Source organism: Symphalangus syndactylus, chromosome 11 (genome assembly GCF_028878055.3).
Source record: "Symphalangus syndactylus isolate Jambi chromosome 11, NHGRI_mSymSyn1-v2.1_pri, whole genome shotgun sequence".
Taxonomy (NCBI): domain Eukaryota; kingdom Metazoa; phylum Chordata; class Mammalia; order Primates; family Hylobatidae; genus Symphalangus; species Symphalangus syndactylus.
In genome coordinates, this window is record NC_072433.2 from 59,533,902 (window position 1) to 59,546,048 (window position 12,147).

At 42.3% G+C, this 12,147-nt stretch overlaps 1 protein-coding gene across 2 annotated transcripts in view; it reads right to left on the reverse strand.

Moving 5' to 3' along the window:
- The window catches only part of CACNG3 (calcium voltage-gated channel auxiliary subunit gamma 3), a 106,453-nt gene extending 96,301 nt beyond the window's left edge, over positions 1–10,152 (reverse strand). Inside the window, exon 1 of one of the 2 annotated variants that reach the window (XM_055298155.2) lies at positions 9,017–10,152. In XM_055298155.2, the coding sequence (XP_055154130.1) occupies positions 9,017–9,227 (211 nt within the window). In that variant the 5' untranslated portion in view covers positions 9,228–10,152. The remainder of the gene's footprint in view (positions 1–9,016) is intronic. The other variant, XM_063612091.1, reaches the window with a different exon arrangement.
- Positions 10,153–12,147: the final 1,995 nt, after the last annotated feature.

Consider the following 12,147-nt stretch of genomic DNA (forward strand, 5'->3'; position numbering starts at 1 on the left):
GTGATAAAGGCAGATGGTGCAAGAAAAAAGAAAAGCAATTCAAAACTCTTGGGAAAACAAATAATCCTTCTAGAAATAGAATGTTATTATAGATTCCTACATGTCTCTGCAATGAGATATAGCAGGGTTTGGCAAACTTTACTTTCTCTGGAAAAGGCAATATAGTAAATATTTCAGGCTTTGCAGGCCAAGCAGCAAAATTGAGGATATTATTCAGAAATATAAATGACAAGAAAGAAAACAAGTTTCTATAAATTTTTTATTGACAACATTTAGGATTATGGATCCTGGAATTTGAATTTTATATCTTTTTTATTTGTCATGAAATATTATTGGATATTACTTAATTTTTCAACCACTTAAAAATGTACAAAATATTTTTAGCTATGGGCTGCCCAGAAGCAGGCAGTGGGCTGAATTTGGCCTAGTTGTAGTTTGTCAAACCCTGAGATATAGCTACACATCATAATATATATATACACCACTGAGTGAGCTAGCTTGCTTTCTTCTTTCTTTCTTTCTTTCTTTCTTTCTTTCTTTCTTTCTTTCTTTCTTTCTTTCTTTCTCTTTCTCTCCTTCCTTCCTTCCTTCCTTCCTTCTTCCTTCTTTCTTTCTTTCTCTTTCTTTCTTTTTCTTTCTTTCTCTTTCCTTCCTTCTTTCTTTTTGTTCCTTCCTTTCTTCCTTCTCTTTTTCCTTCCTTCCTTCTTCTCTTCCTTCCTTCCTTCTTTCTCTTCTCTTCTTTTTCTTTCTTTCTTTCACAGAGTCTTACTCTGTCACCCAGGCTGGACTGCAGTGGCATGATCTCAACTCATTGCAACTACAATTTCTTGGGCTCTAGTCATCCTCCCACTTCAGCCTCCTGAGTAGCTGGGAGTATAAGAGCATGCCAGCACATCTGGCTAACTTTTTTGTATTTTTTGTAGAGATGGAGGTCTCACTATGTTGCCCATGCTGGTCTCAAACTTTGGGGCTCAAGTGATCCACACTCCTTGGCCTCCCAAAGTGCTGGGATGACAGATGTGATCCACCATGCCCCGCAGAGTTTTCAACTGTTAAAATTTCTGAGACAAAGCATGATGACATTATTTATGTTTATTGATGCGTCTCAATTTAGTGGGATATAAACATGCACCAGTTTTAGTTTGGCTTTCAACTGCGTTATATCAAATCCTTCATTTTCTTAATGACAGTTTAGGCAGATTTCATAACTTCCCAGTCACTTTTGATTGTTAAAACTTCCAGTTTTGTCTAACATTTCAAATTGCATGTTGAATTCAAATCACTATCCCTGCTCCTTCCTCCTTTAGATTCTAGCACCTTCTGTATGTATGTTCCTGCAGGGAGCAGGAAGAAAGAAAAGGCCAACATGCCACTTCACTTAGCTGGGCGAGGCTGTAAACCTTTCTTGTTTGCTGTCACTGCTTCTCTGGCTAACATCAATGGCCAGGCACTCTGTGTCGCAGGGATCTGCGTGCTGACTGTCTTGTGGAGTTACATGCATTGGTTATTGGAGGGTCCTATGGTACTTTCCCACTGCAACTTCCTTTCCTAGTGTGGAATCTCTGACTCTGGTCTAGTCTTTTCCATCCTGCCTGACTCCTTCCGCTGAAAATGTACAGCCCATGTTGTTGAGACTGTAATTGACCCATACAGTACCCTGCGAACATTTATTATAGACCCTCCTCCCTTCGGATAGACTCAGTTCTGAACCAAGGTGCATGGTTTGGTGAGCGGAGCGTGGGCTAACTCTCAGCCCCTACTCAACCCCTCAGCCAGGCAGCCTCGTATAGGGCAACATCTTCACAAACATTGTGCAGCCAGGTTAGAGTTTTCTTGGTTAATGGGCTGCTCTCTCAGGTGAGATATGAACACAATGGCGGCAGCTCAGCTACCCACTGCCAGATCCAGTCCACACACAGAACTTCACCATTCCAAACAGGCTACTTCACTCCCATGCCTCCTCTTAGCTCTGTTGTTCCCTCCAAGTCCCTTGCTGAGGTGGGCACATGAGCAGCCATGCTGCTTAAGCAAGTGTCCAATCCAGCACTCAATCATTATGAATGATTCTTCTTGGAGCCACAGGTACCTCACTGAGGAACTAAAAGTATTGGGAGGAAGAAGAGAACTTGTATAAGAAAGCTAACTTATTGTTTGTCTTAGCAAATGGATCTTGTGTAGAAATGCATAAATCAAGAACTAATGGTCAACATGTTATTTAGAGGTAAGAAGAAATGAAGGAAACACAAGAATTAAAACAGAAACAGTTGATGGCACTTGCTACTTTTATTTCCCCATTTCACAGGCAAGTAAATTAACGCTCAGAGGGTAGGCAACTTTCAAGGTCTCACAGTCAGTAAATAACAGGATCCACATAAGCCCCCAGGTCCACCTGCTCCCAAAGCCCCTGCTGTATCCCATATTCTCTGTGGTCTTTCATTAACTTATTAAAGGCCTATTTGTTCCTACATTGAAAAACTGTGCTGTGGCAGGGTTATGAGAGGGGAGAAAATTAAAACAACCTTGGGATTTTCTACACTTCTGTTTAACCTCAGAAACATTGTTGTCATTGGGCAATGCTTCCATATGTCAAAGAAATTTTAAATTATTAAAAACATAATTCTCCTAAAATACATAGCTCATGTCAAGTTTTGTTCAATTCAGCAAAGAGGAAACCAGCAGAATGACAAAACTAGTTCAAAGGAGGTTGTTCTATTTTTTTCAGTGAAAAACAATTTTGAAATAAGATTACTAAATTAATATAAAACTGAATAATATTCAGGAGAGGACAGAATAAATCCACAACATTTGGGATTATCTCCTCTAATGAATGAAAATCACATGCACATCTACTGAACAAAAAAATTATGTGCATTTTCTCAGTGTTCTACAAGTAAATATCTAACTTTGTAGCAACCAGGCCTGAATCTGTACTAAAAGCTGAGTCAATCAAAGTTACATTTCCCCCGAGGGTCAGAAGACCCCTTGGGTAAGCTTGTTTCACTGTGCTCTATGTGAACATTAAAAGAACACAGTCATCTTTTTTGCCTAATTTCTTGTTTTATTTTTTTCTTGACACACACTAGTTATCCATACAAATAACCCACACTGGTCACCCAACCTTGGAATGAAGGTCACTTGCCTTTATTCTAATCCAGAAGATAAAATTTCAGAGATTGAAACAACTGAAAGTCTTTTCAAGGCATCTACTTCCTAAGGTAGGTGGAATCCCACAGTCAGGTAGAAGATTGGGTTCGAGGAAGAAAGAAGAGGAGTAAGTTTCTTTCCACCAATGATGATACGACTGGGAGTGAGATTTAGAATATTTAACAACCAATGAGACACAAGACCAGACAATCAGAATGAATGGTTTTGTAGGGCCAGAGCAAGGTCACGATGACATCTGTGGGTCCGGGTCTTCACCCTTTACCTAATGGATCTGAGCGGCCCCAGTAAGGGCTAGGGTGGGTGCAGTGGTGGTGGGGAGTTGGTGAAAGACTTGGGCCAGTTGTTTATCAAGACATAGGAAAGTATTTTAACATTTTAACAACCAGTATGGCGCTATGGACACGTTCTGTCTGACTATTAGTCATGTTCACACTCCGACTTCTACCACCTGCCCAATCCTGACTCAACCCTCAAACACAGTCAGGGTCACTCACTCCCATCCTGCCTTAAGACTTCAGCCCATTTCTCTCTTCCATCTGCCTCTCAGGCTTTAGTGGCAAGGAGGAAGAATACAGAAAAAGGAACTGGGAGAAGGTCAGGAGTAGGGAAGAGAGTAAGAGAACTCCAGCACATTCTGAACCCATGTCTAAGGGAGGGTGCAGCATTAAATCTAGGACTGCAGGTGCAGAAGTGATGACTGGGTACTGTTTCTAAGTTTTAGGGGTAGAGCAGTGCCCCAAAGACAGTAATCCCTGTCCTTACAGATTCTACATTCTACTTGGGGGGAGACAGGAGATATGAAAAGTATGAGTTAACACGTACAAAAGCACCTAGCACAGAGCTTGGCACATACAGAATAGTTAATAAATGTTATGTCTTTTCCTCACCTCCATCCTCAACCACATCTTTGCAGCTTCCCTGAAGGTTTCCAGACACATAAACAAAGCTGAAACCCCATCTGGCTGAAAAAGTCAACCATCTGGAGTTTTGGAAATATGGGAGAACTTCTAATGACTGGCTAATTTTTTTCTCCAGTTTTTCAGCCAGATGCTTGATGTCATCCTGGCCCATCTGTAGCAGAAATACCAGTTATTGAACCTCTTCTCCATAACTTTAAGTTCCTTGTTTTAAAATCCTAAATAAGTGGGCTTTCTTTTCTTAGTATTTTTTAATGAATTGAAAAAGTGATTATTGACTAATAAAGAGTAATTCAGGAATCAAATATAAAAACATCAGAAATTTATATTAAAATTGCCATTTAGGTAATTTACAAGGCTGAAAACTGGCAGCCCATGCACCAAATTCAGCTACAAGGTAAATTTGGTTTGGCTAATATCATATTCTTAAAAAGTTCAAAGAGTTGCCTGCATTTTAAAAATCAAGATATTTTACATCTGGCTTTTCTTTACTTGGAATGTTGGGCCACACTTGGTGTCTATTTCTCCAAGGTAAAAATCAACTCAAGCCAAGTAGTAGTCATCCTTCAGATGAGGCTTGTGTTTTCCAGTTTGCCACAGTCCTCACCACTCCCTATTGCCACACACTGAAACCAAGTTTCAGTTACCATACGTCTTCTCAAATCTACTGTTACCCACCTCCAAACCTGCTGAGAATTGAGCTAAGAGGATTGGGAAATGCTTGTTTCATGATTTACATTAGCTGCCTCATCTACACAAACATCTGGATTTGTTACTTTCTAATCTTATCTAAAGTTCTCATTTTAGAATTAGGTAAACTAAGGTCCAAAGAGGGAAAATAACATCACAATTCACATAACCGTTAGTGATGGAAATGGGATGAACACTTAGGGTTCCTCACTACTAGCCTGGTGATCTTTCTGCTATCTAAATACATCGCTTTGATTGTCTCCAGGACTTCACGAGGTTTTCTTAATGAGAGAGTCACATGTTGAACATGTTCTCATTCAAATTCACAGGCCACTATTGAAAACACCCAGCAGGTTAGGGCTCTACTTTGTGAATGCCTCCCGTGCTTTCCAGATAATGAGTCGGGTGTTCATGTTGGTTTCCCAGTGTGGGTGTCTCTACACAGGTCAATTGTCTCTCCATGCAAAGCATGTCCTTTGCTGTCTCTGAGTTTGTGTGTGTCTTGTGGCTCCTGCGTCCCTGCTGATGCTGCAGAGGCACAGTGAGTGCTCTGCGATCTGAAACTTCTGAATGGAAAAACCCATGTGCCTGGGCATTTTCACAAGCTAATGTTTGTACCAGTAGCAGGCTGCCCACCAAAGCATGAATTAATGTTTTCTAGCAAATACTCAGAGAGGCAGCACAACTAAGGTTAAGTATTGCTTGCCGAGTTTAGGTGTGTGACCTTGGGCAAGTTATGTAAATTCCCCAGGGCTCAGTTTCCTCATCTGTAAAATGAGGGTAATAATAGTACCTACACCACTGAGCTTCTTTGAAGATGAAAGAGTTAATTTTTCAAAATTCTTAGAACAGCCTGAGCACATAGTAAGTGCTAAATGTAAGGGATATTCTGGTAGCTTAGTTTATTTTTTCTTAGGTATTTTTTAAGGGTTGAAAAAGTGATTATTGACTATTAGAGAGTAATTAGGAGTCAAATATAAAAATATCAGAAATTTGGATTAAAAATGCCATTTAGGTAATTTAGAAGGCTCCAAACTGGCAGCCCATGAGCCAAATTCAGCTACAAGGTAAACTTGGTTTGGCTGATCATGTCACTCAAGGAGGAGAAGGATATAACTTACCTATGGAAATGAAAACTGAAAACATCCTTCTCCTCCTTGAGTGATGCGATCATCCTTAAAACACACAGTCATCCTCAGGCCCAGTGCAAATACCAATACTTGTTGGCTTTAACATCATAATTGCTTGGAGCACCTTTAGAAAACTCAGATTTTTGTGGTCTACCTCAGACCTATGGAAGCAGGGAATCTAGTTGTGGAGCCCTTGATAATCTAATTTTTTTAAAGTTCCTCATGAGAATCTGATGACCAGCAAAGTTGGGAAACAATTGATGTAGTTTGCTTATTCTTGAATATTTTTGGTGTTGGAAGACCCGTCACCTCCCAAAGCTTCTCATTCCACATTGGATAGTTATTTATATTGAGGTAAAACCTATTTTCCTCTAGCTCCTACTTCTACCTCCTTGAGGCCATACAGAACATTTCAAATCTCTCTTTCATATGACAGCCCTTCAGATATTTGCAGACAGCTGTCATGTTCTCCTTGGCATTCTCTTCTTTTGGATAAAATAATCACATTGTCTCCTGGCTCTTTAAAACAGTACAGAAGAACGAAGTTTTCTAATTTGACCTCCAAGAAAATGGAGCTACAAAAACCTCCCAGTTTTCATTTGACACTTAAAGGACCAGAAAATGAGGATTTTGAGGCTCAGGGGTACGTAAGAAATACAGAATGGGAAAGAACTGTCCATCTTCATTCTAGCAAGCGATGGAAATGCCTGGGATGGATGCTACCAACTGCATATGACTTCCCATGCAGAAATCAGAGGCTTCTGCAAATTCCCCAAACACTTGATGTGTTTAGTACACATCTTGGCTTCAAATTTCAGCCAGGACCCACCTAGGTGTTAATTACATGGGTGCAGCCACAGCTAATATTTTATTGTGATTCATTGTGATTTGTGCATCTTACTGTATTTAATACTTCAAAAAAGTGAACAACAACAACAAAAGCCAGGCCAAGTTGTATGGGGACGGCAACACATTTTTTCAATAGAATTCACCTGCCCAGGGATATATCTTCAATTCATCCAATTCCTTCTTGATTCAATTTCTCACTTCTCCCACTAAGCCTACAGAATGCCTGGGTGGGATTTCAATTCCTTGTACAAACTGTGGGTGTAGGACATGATGTTGGAAAAAAGAGAAACCATCAGTTGAGAAATTCTTAGCAAGGGTTCAGAAATTTTAGGTCCTACCTCTGCTCTTATAGATATATATTTTTTTCATAGATCATAATGAGGGATGTGAAACTTCATTTTTAGTTGTGCATTCTCAGGTTTGATTCCCAGAGGCAGAAGAATTGGAAATGGCTAAAGTATTGTATACATATGTGCCATTTTTGGCTTGGAGGAACCTTAGAACTTTTATGCCATCTCTAGAACCATGTAGATATGGCAACATCCACCAAATCAGTTTTACAAAAGATAATTTAATTCCTTACAGTCAATATAAGAAAGGGAAATATGGAATTTCCCTGAGGTAAATGACTTCACCATACCCAATCACAAATGCTCACAAATATCCTATTTTTGTCATTGTTTAGGAAATAATTCTAGAATTTCTGTCAGTACATTGAATACAGTATGAGCTTTAGATAGTGTTAATTCAAGACCAGCTAATCCAAACGTATCATTTCCCAGATGAATAAACTGAGAGTTGGAGAGGGTAAATGTCTTAGCCAAGGTCACAGCGATACTTTGCTGCATTACCCAGGTCTTCTGACTTCACATGATCCTTGCTGCATTAAAGGTAGCCCTTTCCTACCTGGGCTTCCCACCAGTTGCAAATTTGTGTTAGAAACAGAATCAATTGTAGTAGCGCTACGGTCAGGAGAGCAGTTGTTCAAAGTGTCAGGACATGGGAAAAAGGCCAGAGAATGATGCAATATTACACTGGCAAGTGATGTCATAGCATGATTTCCCAAGCGATTTACATAAATGCAAGTTCTCAAGAAGCCCTGACAAATGCCAACCAGTGGAAATGCAGTGTGAAGAACCAATGGCAAGCAGGGGAGGGGACCATACAGGAAACCCAGATTTCCTTGCCCACCACTGTGAGAAGCTTCACAGATTTCTCGGAAGCCTAAGAAAACCCCTATTGCCCCTCTAATCCAGTGACTTCCCTCAGGCATGTAGGCTCCCAAGAGCTTTGATTTTCTTCCTTATCTTTCTATTTACTCCCAGTGATATCCAAGCATTGCCTACTGGTGCTGAGAGTGACTTCTGGTGTGGCGAAACAAGTTTAATAGTATGATAGGCTACAAAAGGGCTTTGTATTTTTAAATTGCTCTGTCTTCTTCATTACAATTTACAACTACTCCCCTAATTTTTGGAACTAGAAATGATGAACTGCAATTCTTGGAGAATCAGTCTGTTGTAAATGTCATGGAAATACCTTTTTGGGGGTTTGGAAATGATTTAGGAATGAAGACAGGTGGATACAAAATACCAAGACTTCAGTTTTGTTGTGATCCAAACTAACAAAACATGTATCAATAAGGATTTTTTCTTAAAATGTGTGCATAGGGTGTGGGTGGGAGTAGGGGTTTACATATGTTACCTTGTTACTGATTGGCAGTGGAAGTTCATGACAATATCTAGTTAGAGCAAACTCAGGAGAAACGGGTAAGTCTATGTTGAGAAATAAGGAAATAGCTCAGAATGTGCCAGACCAGGTCAGGATCTCTCTCTCTCTCTCTCTCTCTCTCTCTTTCTCTCTCTCCCCCCTCACTTCCTTCCTCTTGTCCCTTCTCCTCCCTTCCCTCTCCCTCCCTTCAAAATCCAATTTAAGCAGAGTTAAAGACCCCATCTCAAGCCAGAGATCCAAGCAGTTGACAATATGCCTAGGGATTTTGGATTTGAAGACTTTTCTAAACTGCAGAAGCTGCCTAGAGTGTGACAAAATCTCATCTCATGAAGCTTATACTAAAAACAATCAACAAGACCCAACCCCTTTAACCCACATGGCGTCAGTCTTGCTGTTAACAGAGTCTGGGCACCTGCACATTCTCAGCAATAATTTGAACTACTCTTCTTTCCTTATCACCATTTCCATCTCCCCCAAACACCAACCAGAATATCAGAACTAGATTATTCAGAGCCATTAAGAGGAAATTGTAAATACCTTCTAGGCAGCAGGTCCTCCACAGCCCCGAATGGGTCATTACTTCTTCATTCTTCCTGCTGGTTTCATTATCACTTGTAGATTTAGTCCTGCACACACCTCTGGAATATAACCAGTAGTCCGTGCCCACTGCAATGGTCATTAAACTAAAAGCTGCAAAGGCTCCCACAGTGGTGATCAACATCTGGATACCTCTGTCACACATCCTCATAATTCTTCATGGTACTCTGGACGGCTGGGGGTTGGAGGGGGAGAGTCAGTGCCAGAGGGGAAAATCACTCTGCAGCCGGGTAACCTAGTACAGGCTCTTCCAAAAATTCAGGTCTCCTTTTGTCAGCATCCACAGGGACTTTGGGAAAGCTGGGATTTCCTGTCTGGAGCTCTCTCCAGTTCCCTGGGTCGCCTATGGCCCTCGGAAGGGTGCAGGCTCCGGGGGGTTGGTCCGCATCACTGCTGCCTTCTGAGGGTCCCTGGGTTCCTTTCATTCCTCAGGAGCGTGGTAAAGACAAGGGTCCGTGCAGGGCATGGCTCCGGAGCCTGGAGCTGCCAGCTCGGTTTGAGATGCGCCTGGCTTCTCACAGCCCCGGGAGACTCAAGGCAAAGAAACCCAGAGAGGTCTCTGTGTGAGTGTGTGTGTGTGTGTGTGTGCGTGCGTGCGTGTGTGTGCGAGCGCGTGTGCTGGGGGTGAGGGCGGATGGCAAAAAATAGCACTGCTGGGAGGCGAGCCGCTGAGAAGAGTGTTCACTGCTTCCACAGCCTCGCAGGAAAGCTCTCCGCCTGCTCCCGACACCCCCGCTCAAACTGGAGAAAAGACAGAGTCCTGGGGCGGGGGCCGGCTGATTTCCCTGGGGGCGCCAAGGTCCGTGGTGCTGAAGGGACAGCTCCCCGCCTGTTGCCCCGCCTCCGCCGTCCTAACGCCTAGGCTTTAAGGTCCGTGGTGCTGAAGGGACAGCTCCCTCATGCAGCTGAACACCGCCGCCCGGGCTAGAAACCCAGGCTGATGAGGGGTCTTTCTTCCCTCACCCCGCCCTTCCCGCGTTCCTTCCCGGGTCAGCCAGCCAGCTCGGCTCTGCCCAGTCAAGCCCACTCTCCGCCCAAAGTTTCGGGTGCCGAGGACAGTCAGCGCCCCGGCTCCAGAGCGCTGCAGCACGACCCGGTTCCTCCTCTCTGGGAAGGGTTAGGGGAAGGGGAGCGAAGCCCGTAGCGCACTCTGGCGCTCCCTCAGCACCCACCCAACGCGGCATTCTTCAATCCTCCCTTTCACCCCATGAGCCAGGCAAGTTTGCCTTTTGCTGCGGGCACCACTGGAGCCCACTGGGGAAAAAGAAGACCCGAAAGACCGAGTCTTCTTAAAGGCACCGGCAGCTCTGGAGACGGCTCTATGGCTCGCTTAGGCGGGCAAAAAGTGTTGTCACAATCACATCTGTGTAGAGTCTGTCTCAATTTGGTTCCCCAGCAAACAAACCAATATGTCTACCCTCCTTTCTCTGGAGCTCTGGTTTACACCGGAGACAACCTGCTCAGATCAGACCCGGAACTGTTCATATATATATGATCATGTATTCCTAAAAGATGGAAGAAGCTAAATATATATAGACTCTGTCATACACATATTAGGGACCTTGGGCAAAAGACTATAAGATTTTGGTCTTTGAATACGCCTTTTATACATTTTAACACATCTACATTGAAGGGGGTGATGGATTCATGGTGGGAGAGTCACTGAAAATGTCAGATTTTGTTCAAAGGTCTCTGAGATATTCATTTGTTAACATTGTTATCTAAGTCAGACCATGAAGCAGGTGAAGTTAGGTCTGCTTTGCTTGTTAGTCCGAAGTGCAAATGGCATTTCACACCTGAAAGCTCTCTTCCTTGGAAATAGCCAGTATTGCAAAGGACCAGCATTTAACCAGCTTTTTATTACTATATATTCTGGCATATGCATGGGCACACACCGAGTTGACTAGAAACAGCCCACAGAAACGCCCTTATTATTTTTTTTCTTAGGCCTCCTGGGACGGATATCCAGAGGTCAGGAAGTTGGAAACGAGGCTGCTTGGGTTGTTTCCGCAGTTCCTGAGATGTGTCCGCAACCAACTGTCATGTTTGAATGTTATTTAGCTGGACGGAAATATAACGGGAGGTAATCGCAGACACACATACTCCCCTGGTGCCATCTCTGGCTGCCTGGGAGCTTCTATTCAGGTGACTGGGTAGCAGCAATATATTGAAGGGTTCGCAAATGCAGCTCACAACTTCTTGGTGACTTTGCTACTTTCATTTTGGTGTTAAGATTGAAGACTTTATTCTTGGTGTTAGATAAATACTCGTGTGCAGGAGGAAGTTTGAATATATAGCTGTGGAGTGATTGTGTTTGAATGCTCACCTGTGCTATGTTCAGTTTAGTTATAAATTCTGAATGCCTGTGAATTTGTCATAAAAGTAAAGCAAGTATGTAAATGTATGTTTGTACCTGCAGACAGTATTATGGACCATGTGAACATATTTGCTGCGAATGCCTGGCATTTTTGCTACGCATATGCATACATATTTGCACATGTATGTGTATGCATGCACGTGTGTAGGTATAGTATATATTTGAATATGTAGGTGTGTATACCTATGTGCATTTAGTTGCATATGCATGTGTCGTGGTTCACAAACACTGATTTATGGACAGGAGATAGAAATACTGAAATCTTGCCACATAATCCACAATGGAATGGATAAACTTGGGGCCAGGACCATAGCCATACTCCAGAAGAATGACAGAAGATAGTAGGGAGAGGATACACAAGGGCCCCTACAAGTTTCTTAGTGTCATTTTCTTTCCCAAAATGAAAATTTGCGTCTTAATAAAAATATCCTGCCTTGATTATTATTACCTTTCTTTTTTAAGGGGAAGCCATATGTAACATGGAGGTGAGGTTGGTATTTCTTGGGAGGGATTAATTCAGTTAGCAAAAATTTCCCTCCCCACTCTCAGAAAGTTAAATAAGATGAAATAATTAATATGATCAAAGCAGTCATTTCAGGATCTGTTTGATTCTTCTCTTGCTCTGATAGAAGTGAGAAAGGTCTTCTTTCAAAGAAGGACCATGTTGATGAAAGGTGAGTGAGCTTCGGGCTAA